Source organism: Micromys minutus (assembly GCF_963924665.1).
Source record: "Micromys minutus genome assembly, chromosome: 15".
NCBI classification, from domain to species: domain Eukaryota; kingdom Metazoa; phylum Chordata; class Mammalia; order Rodentia; family Muridae; genus Micromys; species Micromys minutus.
This window is the reverse complement of record NC_137984.1, coordinates 37,572,421-37,591,158: the sequence shown is the minus strand read 5'-3', so window position 1 is coordinate 37,591,158 and position 18,738 is coordinate 37,572,421. Positions and strand designations below refer to the sequence as shown.

Below are 18,738 nucleotides of genomic sequence, written 5' to 3'. Positions count from 1 at the left end.
AATCTCAGCCCCTGGATACAAATCTGCTCTGTACACAATCTTCTAGCAGACACTAGAGTTCATAAACACTTCCAAGAGCTACCCTCCCACTCAGTGAAAAGCATCAGCCCGTCCCTAGCATCTAAAGACACCTTTGAATTGCTCTTTGTGAAAGCCTGTCCATAAACGTGCTCCATTCCAAACTCTGCTTTTGCGTCACTACCCTCTTTGCTTTCTGGCAAAATTCTTTGATCTCAGAGCCACCAGTACATAGAGATAAAGTAAATGTATGCACACACATGACTAATAGATTTAAGTAAGTGTAAAGCAGTATGAATAAGAAATGAAGATGGTACTCAATTTGGATTTCAAGAATTGGCATCTGGCAGGATATAGTGCAATGTGTAGGGAAGCATCCAGCAGGACAGTTTTAACAAGCAATACCTCATTCAGAAACCTTTCTCCCACATCCCCACAGAAGTGACATAAGAAAAAAGCTACAACCTCATTAAAAGCCAATGAGTCTTGCTAATTAAACTAATACAGTGAGGTCGTGGCCAGCACCTCATTCTTCCTACAGGATTTTCCTCTGCCTATCACACAGAGGATAGATCAGAATCACACAGTCAGCATGGTGCCAGCTGGATTTCTTCAAGAAGGAGGAATCTATGACTCCCTATCCTTTTATAGCAATCTGGAAGATCCATTTATAGCTTTTATTTATTCAGTTGGTATCAGATATGCTCTAGTTTGTAGAAGATCAAATATCATGAAGAGAAATGCTGAATCTACTTATTTATTATTTTAGTAAGATATTTTCAGGGAAAAGATAGTATTACTTATACTTGTATAGTCTACTGTTTATAATTTCGTCAAAAAGTACAAATGGCAGACTATCTGCTTGGATCCTAAAAGAGCATACCACTACTTACAAAATTAATGGTAAACAATTTTTAATGTAGAAAGATAAATTCATGTTGGTCCCAAGATGGAAATCCATAAGGGGCTCGTAAGCTTAAGAACAGAACTAAGACTGGAAGTAAAAATATGCAATATTTAGGATTAGTTATTCATGCAACATTTTGAACATAAATTTATGAGATATTGAAGTTGAATATTTAATTTCCTTCGACAATCAGGGAATTGATACGAGGAGTAAAGGTGTTGCTCCTCCTCTTAGGAACTTCCATACTAATGATATGTCAGATGAAAGCCATCACTGGCAATGAAGAGGGATCTAATTTACTCATTTACTGTGCTGAAGAAACATTTTGAGAATTAAAAATAGGGAGCTGTGCCAGGTGTGGAGTCCTGTACAGAACTAACCAGGGAAAAAGAAAATAATTTGCAAGAGAAAAATTGGAATCTCTTCAGTTTTATTGGACCTAAAGTTCTCACACTGATTTTGAAGGGTTTTCCAGATCAGGCTATATTAAATATATATGTCTTGCAGCTCTATTCCCAGAAAGTGTCTGATAAGCTACACACATGAGTGACCTCAGCATTGAATTACCTGGAGGAGTAGGAGATGGGACATGTGTGACATATGGGTGATGCTGGAACCGGGGTGGGTTATCATTAACATCAGTGACGGTCACAAGCACACTAGTAGAGCTGGAAAGGGACTCTGGAGACCCAGCATCACTGGCAACCACAACCAAAGTGTAGTTATCTTTGGTTTCTCTGTCCAACAATGCACTCGTGATGATCTGTCCTGTGGATGGGTTGATGGTAAACTGTGAGTTCCCACCGATGATGCTGTAACTGAAGCAGAGAGGAGAGACAGGCAGGTCACCTTTAGCTATGATTTCATGACACCTTGCTTTCCATAAATAAATAAGTAAATAATAAAACAGGTGAAAGTGTAGATGCTTAACAAAAAGAAAACTGAACACACAGCAATGAAGGCATCCAGTTGTGGCTCCAAATGTTCTATAGATGTCATAGAAGCAATCATTATCCTAAAACGTTCAATGACCACAAGACATCCTTAGGATCTCCATGCTGTCGGATCAATGCAAAGCCATAAAGCAAGCCTAGGGCACAGCTACCATGCAGACGATGAGCTAGATATTGCAACTGCAGAACCTCTTTTCTAACACTAGGACTGATGGCCAGAATCACTAGTGGATACTTTTAAAACATCTTTGAAATCATCTCTTTCCTGTGCTCTATCTTTAATAAGGAGAATGGTTGTAGATATTACTCATTAAAGGCAAAATGATGGATTTGTAGCCTGTTGGCTCTCCAGTACAGCAAAAGGGCTGCTTGCATACAAAGCCTGCTTCACCTGCCTCATGGCTCGCTCCTCAGATGGCCTCACCATTTCCCTGCCAAGAAACAATAACATTTTCTTGACAGTTTGATGCTAAACAGAACAGTGAGCTCGCAGGAGTTTTCACTAAGCACGGTTCTTCCATTTTCTCTGAAGCGGGGGCTATTGGTGTCTATTCCTGATTCTGTGCCTGACATGGAGTCCAGGATGATGGTCAGAGAAGCAGGTTGACCAGATGGATGACAGAACAGTCTGCAGTCCACAAATCGAAGAGCAGGAATAGTAGAATACTTTTAAAAGCCTTCCTCTTTAAACAAGATGTCCTCCTTAGAGTCAGATGTGTGTCTTAGTTTGGTCATGTGAGCAATGGGGTATGTCTAATAGAAACTGTATGGTGGAACCCACACACATCAAATCACAACAGCAATGTACATAGTCCCTTATGTGCCTACAGCTGAAGACAAATGTCAGCCTTTCTAAAGTATTTTATGTATGTGATAGACTTTAGAGTTCATATTTACCAAATAAATAAATAAGTAACCAATGGTCCTACAAAACTGAATCAGAAATATAATATATCAGGACTATTTGGTTAAGAAGTGACTTAAGGATGTATAAAGTAGGTGGTATTGTTCAAGCTTTCACCTTTGGGGCATACATATATGCTAGAATGAAACCTAAATCAGAATAAATTGTACTGTATTTCTTGGAGTTGAAGAGCCTTATGGTAAGATACAAATGTCATCCACTTTACAGGTGAAATCTTTTTCTCTTTATTCAAGTAAAAATGTCAAGCATGTTAGGACAAAAGACTAAAAGTTATGAAGCCAAGGCTTGTAAAATGCTCAAATGAACTCGACTTTCTGACAGTTTATGGAGAATGGGTTCATGAGGGGCATATGATGTCTACTCTAAAATTTTGGTTGGTGTCAAGAGCTACAGACATTTCCAATAATTTATCAGGAAAAAGATGCAATTTGTTCTGCTATGAAGATTCTTTAGTATCTTGACAACAACAAAGATCAAGAGCCAACCATTTTCTCCCATATACAAGCCACAAAAATTTAAAAAAAAACTGAATTTGGCTGTTTTCTGCATGGTGGAGAATAGGAGCAAAGGGGGAAAGACAGATAATGTCTCAGATAACACCTGCTCCAGGCTTAACTAAATGACAAAGAAAACCTTCAAAGTAAAACACAGATTATTTATTTCATGTCATTGGACATAATGCTGTCTGTAGGATTGTTCAAAAATAGGTAATATATTTAAGAATTTTTATAAAAATTAGCTCCCATATTAAGATGATTCCTGTTAGGAGCTTTATTAAATTCTGAGGTCATACAAAGTTTGTCTTAGCTATGAAGAATGGCAGCAACTATCACTTGTTAACGTATGTTTCTTAGTAGAGAAGAGTGGGAAGGAACACAAGCCTGTCTCTAAATAGATCACTATGTACAGCCTGTGGCAGGATTTTAACACCTTGTTTATTTGAGGTTCAGTTGGGGTCTCATCAGTGTGGTTGGTCTTAGGCTTCTGGGCCTTCATTTCCTTGATATGTAGAGCAATTTTCACCATTCAGTTGTAGCCTTAGACTTTTTGTAGGTGACACATCTGAATCCAAAGGAAAAATCTGTGTACAAGGGAACTCACAAGCTTCAAACTGCTTATCTAGAAGGAGGCCTCAACCCTGGTGGCTTCAACATGCTCTTTGATATTAAGATAGAAAAATTCAAGTGAAGTTCTATAGTGAAGATAAGAAATGCATTACCTGTGGTTAAGCATGGAGTTGCGTGTGAGTTTGAAGCCAACCTGGAGTACATAAAAAGTTTCAGGCTTGCCAGAGATACCTAGTGAGACCATGTGAGAAAAAGAGAAAGAGGAAAGACAGGAGGGAAAAAAAAGACAGAAAGGAAAGAAGGAAGGAAGGACAGAAGAAGCTAAACTGATAATAGAATATTGTTGTCGATGGAAAAAAAAAAAAAGGCTGAGTCCCAGGTAACCTTTTTCATAAAGGGTCTAATAGTATTTACAGCCTCAACAAGATACCTTTAGAAACTTGTGTATGATACCCCAGAGAGGATTTCTTTTCCAGATTGGTTTGGCATGGCTCAGAGGTCAGGCTATAAGAGTAGCAGTGAACAATATTTGATCTTTGGGTGTCCATATGCTAAGTTTTGGAGTGAGCCACAGTTGGGTGTGAGCATGGCTGTATGGCTTGGTAAAGTCCTGATCCTTTCACTGGGCCAGAAAATAATTTTATGGTGCTGAAAGCTTGGCTTTTGGGGGAACACAATAAACCTGGGAAGTGCTGAGCCCATTTATTGGGTGCTTGAAATCTAGAGACTGGGTAATAAGAAATAGGAAATACCGAGAGACTGTTAAGAAAGGCCAGACTAGCAGACACCCAAGCTTCGTTTCTGGCCACTGCCCATTGTGTCACTGACTGAGGGTCTGCCTTCTCTGAATTCCTTTCTACAGGGCAGAGTAGAATCGTGTCAAAATGTCAGTGAAGACAATGTTCATGACAGTAGTTCAGGCATAAGTAACTTGAGTCTGAACTGGAGCTTTGAAAAGAGAGGCAGCAGTGGGAACATTAAAATGTGATCCTGGATCAATTGGGATCAATTGGGAGTCGGTAAAGAGCAACCTCAGCCAGAAGATGTGGACACAATTACAGAGCACCATTGTATTTTGTTAAATACACAGAGCAAAGGAGCAACACAAGAAAGGTCAGGAGCACTGAGCACATGGAGTTCTCTGACTGCAAACAGAAATATCAGGCATAGCAAGATGCTGGAGAGTCACCTGACTCACTCCCGTGGGAGCTGGGGTGAAGTGGCATAATCACAGGGACAGTTCAGACATAGTGAGACACAGACAAAGCACTGGCAGACATCTATTCCTGCATCCTCTCTGTCTCTCTGTGTCTCTCTATTTCTCTCTGTCTCTGTCTCTTTGTGTTTGTGTGTGTGTGTATGTGTGTGTGTGTGAGAGAGAGAGAGAGAGAAAAAAAATGCTGTAGACAATATTTAGCTGCTTTATAGGAAGGATGAAATTCAGACAGCTAACTATATGTGGCCGGAGGACAATGGTGATTGAGACTAACAGAGTTATTGAGAAGACAACTTGTCAGAGAAGAGAGAAAACGAGAGGGACTAGGGATGCATGAAGTAGAAGAAAAAGACTGAATGTTACGGAACTTCAGGTTTCCGTGGTGTCCTAGTAACACACACATTTTAGTAACACAATGAAAAGAATCAGATTGGAAGACTCGTGGGAATAAGAGATTGAGGGAAACTCAACCTTGTGTGTCAGTGTCTGAAGGAACCCGGTTTCGAAAATAACGTGCTACATGCTCATTTTGGAGAGGGTTTCTTCTCCAACACTAAGCTCTAGGATTGATCTCTCTTAAAAGCTCCATCAGAAAAACTACTGAGCCTCAGCTGAACAGAGGGTTTAAGTCTTTCAAGAATTGTCACAATGTAACTGATAGTACTGGAGGAGTGCACGTGGAGGCACGTGCAGGCACACGCACACGATAAATGAGTGAAAAACTCTCGATTTGCTCTAACACTGTTCCTCCTCCGGTTTCTGCACCTTGGCAACAATACCATGGTCTGTCCAGCTGTTCAAGGAAAACAATTAACTAACAGATGACATTCATTCTGTGCTTCAATTGGGTACCACTTCTGGGATCAATCACGTGCCTTTTATTTAGTCTCTCGCTTGTCTTTGCACCAGCTAAGCACAGACCACCCTGCCATATGGTTGAATCTCTATATGAGGTAATGCCTATGTGGTCTCCACATAAGAGTCTTAAGCCTTACCTCCTTCATTCAATCTGAATGCACAAAGTCTGCCTTTGCACTTCCACTTTAAAACATGCCAACAGTTACCAATATGCAGGCGAATTTTCAACATCATAATTTTATACCATAACCCAAAAAGTCTCAGATTGTTTTAAGAACTGTCCTCTAGCTTGCCAGCCTCTTCTCCATGCTGATTTTGGCATGCCACATTCATATCTGGCCCTCTGCTTGGTTCTTCTAACATTCTGACAACACCTGAGGGAGGACACCTGCTAAGTTCTTGGTGAGGCCCCTCAAATCCACAGGGGCTTCCGGGATATGTCCATCTGAATCTGCTCTCCTCTTCTGTGATGGTGCAGCATTATCCCCTCCAGAGGATACAGCATCTGCAGTCACCATAGAAACTGTCCCCTCCTTCTTTTCACCTTAGCCCTTCCCAGCATCTACTATTACATGCAACACATCAAAGCAAATTGTATGATCTCTACTCTGAAATCTTTTGTTACAGCCTCACAAACCATGCCAATCAATGCTGAAACTTGTTTGGGGACAAAGTCAGGAGGTTGGGAAAGGATACCTCTAGATGTGTCTGCAAGAGTGTCTTTAGAGATCATTAAGGCTCTGACCCGAACATAACATATGAATAGACTACTGGATGTTAAAGCAGTAGGCTGCAAGGTCTGCTAAGTAGAAGTGGGTCACTGAAGCATGCATTAGAAGGGTTTATGTTGGCACTTGTCCTTCTTGTAACTTCCGCCTGCTTCCTGGATACCATCAAGTGAGCAGCTCTCTTTACAACATGCTTCTACAGCCATGCTAATCTCCGTTGTGCCAGGCCCAGGGTCCTGGATCCAGGCTAAATCCTTGGCAACTGTGGCCAGAGTCAGTCTTTCCTTTTGAAACATTTTCCAAGCAGTAAAAATAAGGATGAACATGGCCATCATCCCCCCACATCCCCCAAATTAGGTCATTTTCTTTTGTATTCAAGAGGACAACCACATGTAAGACAAACTTACTCCATTGCATGTCACTGACTATCTGGCAAAGGATGAAAGTTCAATGGAAGCAGACAGAGCGCTTGTCTTATCTAACAAGGACTTGACCAACAACTCAGTGTTGGCTAAACGGGAATGGCTCTGGGCCTCAAGCTCCCTGATCCCTGCCAGCAGAAAGAAACCAGCTTTCCAATACACCTTTGTTCATGAGAAATCAATAGCAAATAACAAAAATAAATGACAAATAACAAAAATAATTAGTGAGTCCATTTCATTATAAAGCATGTGTTGCCATCACTGGATTAGTAATGCATTATTGATGCCATCTTTTTATGACAACATCTCAGACATTTTTGGATTCTGTCTTCTGACCTACTGTCTTCTTATCTGCCTAACTCACACAACCCACATACAATTGCAGAAATGTGTCTTCAAGGGTTATCTCTTGAAAACAGGGAAATTTTTTCTTTTCCATTTATAACAAGCTGAGAAGAGAATGGAACTATATTAGTTAAAAGTTAGACATTGCAAGTTCTGCAGCTCTTTGAACAAGTATCCAAACCACTGTTCTCTGTTACAGGATTGACATAAAGAAACTTCTAGTTGAAGAAAACATGTTAATGTTGGAGCTATTGCTTGGTTATAAAGTTTTTGAGGTTCCTTCCTTCAAGCCTGGGGTCTATTTATCTGACTGGTAAAGCTACTTTAACCCTAGAACATTCTAGAAGTGACACATGGCATATCTAAGCCTAACCTTGACTAAAACAAGCAACTCTCATCTAAAGCTCTGAAACTCAGTGTCATCATGTTGAAAGTCACTCCATTAGGTAGCTCAGTGACAAGTTATGGATCTCTGTGAGGGGAAGGGGGGCAGAATTGAGCCTAATCTCCACCATCTTACCCTACTCAAGTACCTGCATGTGATGCCATGATGCACCTTTCTGAGCACCCCTAATCCCAGTTACATATCACTGGCTAATGTGAGTGAACTTCATAGTGCAGAACCTCCCACTGCCATGATGAACACAGGATGAAAAAAAAAGGAATTAGCAACAAATGTTATAAATAAATAAATAAATAAGACAGTTGTGCCCTCAAAGAACCCTGAAAATGATGAAAGAGAGAAACAGATTAATATGCATGGGCTTATGAAGAGAGCAAACATGCCACTGTCTAATGCTCAATTGCAGGAGAGTTGCTTGGCAAAGTTTCACAAGAGCAGCACGGAGTATTAATGTGGAATCCCCGCTGAAGTTAGATAGCATGTTCTGGTAAAGACCAGAGCTGGTGAGGAATATGCTATAGGGTTAAGTATGCAGACCTGATGACAGCATTTGCCGCAGCATCTGTGTCCGAGGCATTCACCAACAGTACATCTGTCCCCGTTGGGGCGTCCTCAGGAATTGCAGTAAAGTACATGTTACTGGCGAAAGTGGGGACATTGTCATTGATATCATCTACAATGATGTTGATTGTACCTGTTCCTGTCAAGGCTGGGGATCCTGGGAAGAAAAGAAGATAAAACTTTAATGTTTATAGATGGCTACAACCACACATCTCATAATTCTCAGCTGTAGATAGAATTGTGGATAATTTCTAATCACATAAGACATGATGCTTTTAATTCTGTTGCAAGAAAAAATGCAACAGAGTTTTCATTTTTCCCATTGGTGACTTAATGTCTGAACTGCCAATTCATGACTCTCCACAAAGACACATTGGCATACTTCTGTTACATTTCAAAAGTACAGACTCACCAAAGCAGGAAACAACACCCCAGAAGACACACTACCCATAATGTATCTAAAATTACACTATAATAGTGCATGTCAGGCTTGAAACAGCCAACAGGAATGATCCAGCCACTGACTTTGCAGGTCTACAAACTACATAATGCCTAAGACCATCAGCAGTCCAACCTGAATATCCATAAGACTCCTCAATTATTTAGGCCACTTTTCTGTGTAATAAATACTTGTTTATCTTGATCTTGTATGTATGTATATACACATATACTTACATACAGATGTATATAAATAATTACATACATACTACTGGCTTCTTTGGGGATAGTGTGCACATGAGTATAGTTGTATGCAGAAAACAGAGTGGATCAGATTTTCTTGCGCTGGAATTACAAGTTGTTGTAATCCTTCTGACGCAGGATCTTGGAATGCAAATCAGGGCTTTGGAAAAACATTATGCCACTGAGTTCTCCAGCCCAAGATCACTGTTATATGCTGTAACCACTGACCCAACTCTCCAGCCCCAATATTATTATCAAATTATTAACACCAGAGTTACAGTGGCATATTTAATATAGGAAATTCTCATTCCAAAACATATTACATGAAGCAGATGTTGGTTTTAATTTTTCTGGTACTCAAAATATAAAGAATGGGGTCTTCTGTCTTCCTTTTTCAATTCAGACTATGGACAAGGTAAGGAGTTATCAATTCTTTCAAAAGCCTTTCCTCCATTTACTAATCTAAGGTCAAACTTCAGCATCCTTACTCTCTATTATCAGCCTCATCGGCTTTCTCAGATGAAACTGTTACTTGCCTTTGTGACATGGAAGGTACATGTGTAGTCTGTTAAGTTTCTTTAATTTTATGTGTGGAAATCAACATGAGCCATTTTAAATGTGACTGAGCTTTGTTACTTAATTATTTATATATCTAATACTGTTTTATGACCTGTTACTGATTTTGTGACTGTCTCTACATACTGAACTCCACCTGCCATGCCACTCAGTAGAAATGCCAAGTGCCAGACTAACAGAATGCAGGAATCAAGTCTAGATCTGCTCTGCATAATGTTTACCTGTGACACTGTGGGAAGGTTTGTAACTTGGGAAAGGTTTTCCTCACTGCAATATTTAGATATTTATGTCACTAAGAGCTAGGAAGAAAAACCTCATTAGAAAATAAAGAAAATTTTAAAAATCTTGAAATTAACATTTAAACTTATTAAAAGCAGTAAAGTATGAATTACTAAATTACAGGCTAAGATGAAAGATATTTTCTTTGGAAATAAACAGTCACCTTGGACCCAAATGTACAAGAAAACTTCACTGATTTTTGATAACTAAAGAAAAGTTCACCACTGTATCACGTATTGGCTCATGGATATAATTTTTATCATGAAAAATCTTCACTATAACTCACAGGGCAATTTCTTCTCTGGCATAATTGTATCAACAAAACACAACCTTTCTGAAATGGTCAATAAGACTCCCTTCACATGTGTATAGTCCTACATACCACTCTAGCCTCTTCTTTATCACAGATTCACTTGTGAGCCAATGATCCTCCTCCAACTAAGCAATGGGGTGGACAGTATTCATTCAAAATGCTTTCATATCCTCACCAGGAAGATGGTTCTTTTTGTTTTCCAGGTTAAGGGAAACACACCATGTTACCCTCCATTAAAAGCACAATTCCCACCCTGCCTCAGAGCACAGCCATTTTGTCTTTCAACCAAATGATAAATGACTTTTATTATGAAAGCTGATAACTAACCTTTCCCCACAGACCTGTTAATTATCTGGGCTCACAGTCATTCTAGAACTTTCTGACTAAACCAACAAACAGATAAGGAATGAGTCATTTTATTCATGCTAATATTAATTTCATCCTCTTATTAAATGCAGTCACAACCTATCTACACATGTGTGTGAAGTTCCACATGTATGTCATGTCATGTTAGCATATTACAAACATGCCAAGTACTGTATGAAACCCTTGAATGTGCATTTCTTGATATGATGAGGCTATATTTACAAATAGCCTCCTACTTTAAGGATGTAGAGTCATAAATATTTTTCTTAATTCCTGAGTAGTTATTTTTTAATGAAAATGTCAATCCCTAAAGAAGAAACTTATGAATGCTCTGAAAAAGAGAACATAGTGGGCAAAGCCAATAGCTGGAAACAAAGAGGCTCGGTGAAGAACTCCACCTCGTGGTGCCCACTCATGAACTCAGCAGCTAAAGACCTCAACTGAGGGCCTTGACTCTAATCATCAGCTGGAGTTTGGACTTTCACTTTAAAGTCACTAGCTTTGAAAAGTATTAAATAACTAACTAGATATTCTGAGAGCAAATGATGACCTTTGATTTCTTTTCATAAGCCTGCCATCATTCCCTAAGTGGTGTGCCTATCTAAATGCCTTCCCTAAAAATAATAGTTTATATTTTGCTTATATAAAAGTATTTCTTATTATATCTCAAATAAAGCATGTCTAAACTAATTCTTGATCATCTGCCCTAAAATTTTTGTTTTTAGATTTTAAAACAATATTTTATCAAATATTTAAATTTTCATACAAAATATTTTGATGATACTTACCTCTCTGCCCTGTCATTCTCCCTTACTCCCTCAGATTTTGTGCTGCTAATTTATTTGATTCTATAGATAAGTACAAAATAATTACCTGGAATACACTAAGCCCCAGATTCAGTTCTTAGCACCTTATAGACTAAGCCTTGTTGTACAAGTCTATAATCCCAATACTAGTAATAGAGGTTCAAGGTCATCTTGAGTACTCAGCACATTCTAAGCCAGCCTAGGCTATGTGAGACTCTATCTAAAGACCAAGATTATAACATAAGACACAGAGAAAGTTGAGAAAAGAGACAGAGAGGATGCAGGAGTTCCTGTGCCATGATAGCTCAGGGTAAAGAGCTGGGAAGTGCTTTAGGAGGTCACATGGGTCAGAAGTGCCTGAAAAGCTTGCCACATGATCAAGTGTAACCACTGGAGCATTTTTAATACAGTAGTGAGATGCGATAATCCAATTTATGATCTTAAAGGTTGTGATGGCAACATGACTACATCTGGAATGAACTACAATCCATAAATAGAGGGCACACCTGTGATCTGGTTCTTGCGGCTGGAAAAAAACAGGCTTCTAACCCAGATCCTAATATGAAATGACACACACTTTTCACCCAGATTGTAAAATGCTTAGACCCAGGCAAGCCATTACACTCCTTTAATCCCAGGTAGGGAAACTGTCAACCAGGAAAAGCTATCACAACCTATAAGATTATAAATCAAGTCATTGTATTCCATTGTTGTCTTTAATATCCTTCAGTGGCAAGCAGATCTCTCAAGTTCACGGCGAGCCTGAGAAAGAGCAAGTTCCAAATCTTTACACCTTTAATCTGGGCCATAATCTCTGCTGATGAAGGACAATATGTTGTTGTTGCTGCTTTCTTCTTCTTCTTCTTCTTCTTCTTCTTCTTCTTCTTCTTCTTCTTCTTCTTCTTCTTCTTCTTCTTCTTCTTCTTCTTCTTCCTCTTCTTCTTCTTCTTCTTCTTCTTCTTCTTCTTCTTCTTCTCCTCCTCCTCCTCCTTCTCCTCATCCTCCTCCTCCACCATCTCTTCCTCCTCCTCCTCCTCCTCCTCCTCGTCCACCATCTCTTCCTCATCCTCCTCCTCCTCCTCCACCTATCTCTTTCTCCTCCTCCTCCTTCTCCTCCTTCCTTCTTTACTTCCTTCCTTCTTTACTTCCTTCCTTCCTTCCTTCTCCTCCTCATCCTTCTTCTCCTGCTTCCAATTCCGTGCCAGCATACCTTATGAAACCTACTTCATTAGGATTCCAGCTTATACAGAAGACCAGATGAAACACTCTTGAGGAACTGAGCAACTACTAGATTCTTGGACTTTCCATTCATAGCTTCCCATTGTTGGGTTTGTTGGACTGTAGACTGTAAGTCATTCTAATAATTTCCTTTAATATATAGAGACGTCCCATAAATTCTGTGAGTCGAGAGAACCCTGACTAATACAAAGGTCCATCTACTGACTTTTGAATAACACTGCATGCAGAGAAAAAGACAAGCAGTGAAGAGACTTACACCCTTGCCTTTACATGAGCAGAGGAGTTACAGTGGAGAGGAAAACCTGAAGATCTACTCAGAACAGTTATGAACTTTGAAGAACCTGAGTCTACTTGTTAACAAACTCAATATACAGAGGAAGCTGGATAAAGAATGGAAAGATTTTTCACTCTCCAGCTGTGCAAACACTGATGGGGGGTGTCAGAGTCACAACTATTTACTGTGGCCCTACAAAGCTTGAGTCATGTCTATCAAACATGAGACTTAATATCAATAGCTAATAATCCAGACTCTTACCTATTTTGTGCAATACAAATTATGTAATAGCATTAATATTACTAACAAGTTACAGGCAATGTGTCCAAAGGACTGTGGCTAGAGCATGGGAGATGTTTCTAATTCTAGGCTGAACACTAAGGGTCTATATATTTCCAGGGTAGACTTTACATTTTATAAATAAACATCCCATAGTGAACTTTTAAGTATAGTATGCTGGTTACTGTATCCAAGACATTCTACTCTCTATACTGTGATGACACTATTTGTAAACCTTTGCAAGAGAGCTTACTTAGAAACTGGGCATGTAACCCTGAGAAGGATATTAGCTGGGTCAACATGATCTCCTCTCCCTGGAGAACCAGAATGGCATTCATTCATTAATGATGGAGACAGCATAGGTTCAGAAAGGCCTCTACCCTGTTACAGTACATACTCATAAAGAAAAAAAATGTAAGCAATAACACATGATACATATGTCAACAATCAACACATAAAGCTGGTAAGGTGGCCATATCTTTGACTGAAGACAAACAGGCTGTTGTGTTTGACTAAGCTACAGTGTGGTCCGCATTTTAATGATGTTAGGAAGCTGAGCTGAAATTTTATATGCCCTGTTGTGCTTTAGTTTTTCACCCAAATTGATAGGATGAATTCAGATTACCATGAGCACAGGACATGAGGCATCTCTGTGCACTGCTATGCACACAGTCACTAACTAAAATACAGTGAGGCTGGCATTCTGGAGTTTAGTAGGAAATAAGTCAGATTAGGGCTAATATGCTCTGGCATCAGTTTTTAGCATATTGTCAAAGCTAGTCAGTTCTGGGCTGCCAGCAAGGTAAGAGTTTCAGGAGGGTAGAACAAAGGTGATTTGAAGATTTGGAATAAAACTGTCAAACATTGTTTTGAAGAGCACTATGACATTTCCTTGATCTTTGAACATTACCAATTTGATAACATGTTATCTGATATCTCAGGTCCTTCATACTTTTCTGCATGTTATCATATCACCTACTGCTTTGCTAATCATGATGGCCAAGGTGAACTTTAAGTCCCTTTCCAGAAATCTCAAGCCTAGAAAGAGGATTAATTGTAGATTGTGAAACCTGATACTACCAATATTTGTTACAGTTCATTACAATGAACATGGAATTACTGATAATATCAAGGATATTGGGGGTCTTACTGTCAACTCCAAGGGCAAGAGGAGAAGCCCATATTGTTTGAGTATAGGTATTCCTTAGACTTTCTTACTAACAGCTGAAAAGAAAGTTTCTCGTGCCTACCACTGGAGGTTTTGTTACTCTATGGCTCTTAAGGAGAATATTATCAGACTCAATAATTTGATTCTATCTAAATTATTTAAACAACACATGTATATTGACACCAATCAATATTATAACATGAGTGGGACACATCTCATAAGGCCACACCCTTAGATGAAAAGCAACAGACCATGAATGACTGTTGAGAAAGATTCATCTGGAATGTCTCTTGACCACACCATTTTGTAAGCTCATCCCTGAACTGGAGAAAGATGAGATTGAAGGCTGAGTGTTCACATTCAGACCTCTGCTCTGGACTGTGAATGTGACATAAACAGGGTAGACTTCCAATCACCCTGACCTCTGCATAGTGAGGGCTTGTCACCTGGTATTGTGAGATGCACAAACCCTTTTCCCTTACTTGTTATCACAGCCATCGAATCAAAACTAAGACATCATTACACCATTTCCCAGAAGATGCTAACGTAGATAAAGATGATCCAATCCACCCAGAAAATGGAGAAACCAGAATTCAAACAAGATTGACTTGAATTCAAAGTTCTCTCTCTGTGCTGGCTGTGATCTAGCTGATTATCTAGCAAGTGACTTGGGAGTGAATATTTTCTCCAAACCAAACCCTTCTTTCCTAAACAGAAAGTCTTAGAATACTCTGAGTGCTGAGGGCATCTTCAATCTGACATTGCCATCCAATGTATATGAGACACCCAGTAGCATATTAAATGTTCCCACTCTAACGGGGGATAATAAAGATAGCAACAAAAAGTCCAGTGCTGAAAAGCTGGCCTCTATAAAACTTTGTAATGATTAACACAGGTGGCTATTCTTTAAAAAATCCTTTACCTACCCGACATTACCTCTTTTCCTGCCAAGCCCGCTGATTTAATTAATCCTTAGGATTCCTTGGAGGGAAGTGCAATCTAGGTAAAGCGGGAAGGTCTTTTCCTGCCATGCCTCTTGACTTGCAATGCTCCAAAGTCCAAGTTCCCTGCCAGGACCCTCTGTGTGTTGTGCCCTGCCCATCAAATATCCCCCTATATTGCACCTCTAAATCCTCCTTTCCTCCTCCACCCCACTGAATACATACCACCACTGGGACGCCCTCCTATTGCCTCAAGTTTTATGGAGACAGAAGCCTCGGGGGACTTGGTCCAGTTTCCAATCTTGCCACTTCCTTTCCACAAACCATATTTGTGTTTGTGAGCATCTGGGGTTGACCACACGCTTCCAGCTATAATGGGTGATGACAGCTGAGGCTGAAATATTTTAGCAATCAAACCTTGGGCCTAAAATCCAACTCTCTTTCAGTTTCTCCTGAATGCAATCTCACCAGGCACCTTGGCTGGTTTTGAAAGTCAATTTCCTTTGGTTTCCTGGAAGCATGCATACACCTAGAGCCTGGGAGCTTCGAGGAATGCTGGCATGGACTTAGTGAGCAGGTTCCAGATTGATGTAGATTTAGTTGTACTTATGTGGCTGATGAGCTGCACTCTGTTCCTCTTCCTTTGGATTTTAAATCATCCATGTAATGTAACAAAGTAATTTGTACACACTAAAAATAGAAGGAATATTATTTTTCTTCACAGGGTCCAGAGAGGGAGAGAGGTTAGGAAGAAAGGGTCAGTGTAAGGGAGGATAGTGGTCAACTAAAGCTGAGAAAAACTGTCTTTGCAATAAGCCATTACCTATAATCTCAAAATCCCCCACTAGTGAAACACTTTGATTACATGGAACATTACATTCAACAAGAATTTTGACAAGGTATATTAATATGAAAATCTTTCACAGTATAAAAGACTTTTACTCAGTGTGCAAAAGTAAAAGGCCACACTCATAGATGCTCAGGTAACTTTCAGTGCAAGGAAATTTTTCTATGCACAAGCTGCACCTCAGTGGGGAGAATATGGCCATTCACCACTGAAATCTCATTAGCGATGAAAACTAGGGGCTTTTCCAAGCATTAGTAAACATCAATAAACATGTGATTCAGTAACAAATGAAACTATACGTATTTTCTACTGATGATCTGACTCACAACTGAGCAAAGCAATAAGAACACACCTGCATCAGCAGCTGTGACAACCAGGACAAAGTGATCTCTTGCTTCCCGGTCCAGACTCTGGGTCACCCGAAGCTCACCACTGGCAGTGAGGGCAAAGGCATTGTCTTCATTTCCACTGAGCAAAACATATGAGAGCTGGCTATTTGGTCCTTGATCATCATCTCTGGCCACCACCTACAGGAGAGAGTCGTCATGTGATTCCAGTGAGTCACCTAACATGTAAAGCATGTGGACCAACTGAAAGACAACAGGGGATAGGAGTGTATACAGTGCTGCAAGGGTATAGAGGCCTGGTGACACAGCTCAGTGGATAAGTGCACTTGATGCTCTTGCAGAGGGCCCAAGTTCAGTCCCCTGCACCTATGTGGTAACCAATTGTAATCCCCATTCTATGGAATCAGATGCAATTTTCTGACCTCCTTGAGCACTGGGTACACATGGTACACACATGCAACATGTGTGTACACACATGTATGCTAAACATTCATGCATAAGTCTAAGAATGTTGTAATTAAAGTAGCAAATAATAGTATGTACTATGCAGACATATCTTCAAAAATCTATGCATAAACCAATGTGTAGAATTTGTGAAAGGCTTCCCAAAAATATACACAGTGGGGATTTTTTTTTGTAAAGAAAGAAGGTAGAATAATATTTTAAATGAATTCTTCCAAATTTTGACATTACCTTACATGTGGATATTATTCTCATAGTAAAATACAATTTGAAGACATCCAAGTGAACAAATATGTACAAAATGAGTAGATGCAAAGGACTTAAGTGTCAGGCATGATGCTGGTAAGCCTTGGTTTTCAAGGCTTTCTATATCTGCTTTCATCTCTCCCTGACAGTGATAGGATAGAGGAGATCCTGAACATTGTTCAAGAAGGACATGATTGGTCTGAGGTCTTAACAGTACCATACACCCTCCTGTGTTTAAGTATACTGACCTGAAGAATGGTTCTGGGCAGGGTCCCTAAATTTTCTGGAACATTCACAGAATAAGGAGACAGCTCGAATACAGGGACGAAATCATTCATGTCAAGTAAAGTGACTGTGACCGTGCAGGAATCTGTTCTGGGGCTACTGCCCCGATCCGTGGCCTGGACAGTTAAAGTGTAAGCAGAGGTCATCTCTCTATCCAAAGACTTAGCCACTGTGATGGCCCCTGTCACTGAGTCGATCCTGAACTCTTCATGTGTGTTTCCACCCACAATTCCATAGCGAACCTGGCCGTTGGTGCCTTCATCATTGTCTGCAGCAGACACTTGGATTATATCTGTTCCAGTGAGTGTGTTCTCCTTAATCTGCACTCGGTACATAGCCTGGGCAAAAACAGGGCTGTTATCATTGATGTCAAGAACCATAACTACAACCTCAGTAGAGGATGACAGAGGTGGTTGTCCTTTGTCTGTGGCCACGACTGTCAGGCTGTAATTGGAAACTTCCTCTCTGTCCAGCTCTCCAGTAAGATGCACCTCGCCATCAATGGTCCCAATGCTGAACTTGTTTCCCGAAGGGTTCAGGAGAGTGTACTCAATATAGCTGTTGGGGCCGCTGTCTGGGTCTGTCGCTTGAGCCTTGAAGACAACCGTATCAATGGGTGTGTTTTCTGGAATGTACGTCAGCTTGGGGGAAAGAAACATGGGAGGGTTATCATTGACATCTAACAAGATGATGGAGATTTGGGCTGTGCTTGTGAACCTGGAGGCTGGAGGCTGAGGCAAGTCATGGACCTGAATGACCAGGTTGTAGAAAGACTGGCTTTCCCGGTCTAAAGTTTTGAGGGTTTTGAGAACTCCATACGTATCCACTGCAAACTGCCCAAGACTGTCACCTGAAGTGATGCTGTAGGACAGCTGAGAGTTGACACCTAGAAGTGAAAGAGGAAAATGTTTATTGAACAGACAAGATGGTAATTTAAGCCACAAGAATGTCCTGCTGCAGAGTGGAGCATTTGACACATTACCCACTCTCACGAGTTCCTGAGTTATGGCATATGAATCACTCCAAGTGATTGTGGGTGATTTACTTATAGCTATATGCACGTAGAAATACTGCACACACAACTCTTTGCCTCCTTTGAGCTTTTGATCTGAAAGGCATTTACAATCTGGTGTACAAATGATGCATCCAGGCTGTGTTATTTACTGCAATGTTGAAATGTTAAATTGCCAGCGTGAAGAGGAGGAAAGGGTTTCAGAAAGCAGATA

At 40.1% G+C, this 18,738-nt stretch overlaps 1 protein-coding gene across 1 annotated transcript in view; it reads right to left on the bottom strand.

The window, feature by feature from the left end:
* Positions 1-18,738, bottom strand: part of FAT4 (FAT atypical cadherin 4) — a gene marked incomplete at its 5' end in the record, with an annotated part of 119,514 nt that overhangs the window by 33,840 nt on the left and 66,936 nt on the right. The window contains 4 exons of the mRNA XM_080929244.1: positions 1,493-1,743; positions 8,380-8,560; positions 16,525-16,699; positions 17,476-18,398. Of these exons, the coding sequence (XP_080785370.1) occupies positions 1,493-1,743; positions 8,380-8,560; positions 16,525-16,699; positions 17,476-18,398 (1,530 nt within the window). The remainder of the gene's footprint in view (positions 1-1,492; positions 1,744-8,379; positions 8,561-16,524; positions 16,700-17,475; positions 18,399-18,738) is intronic.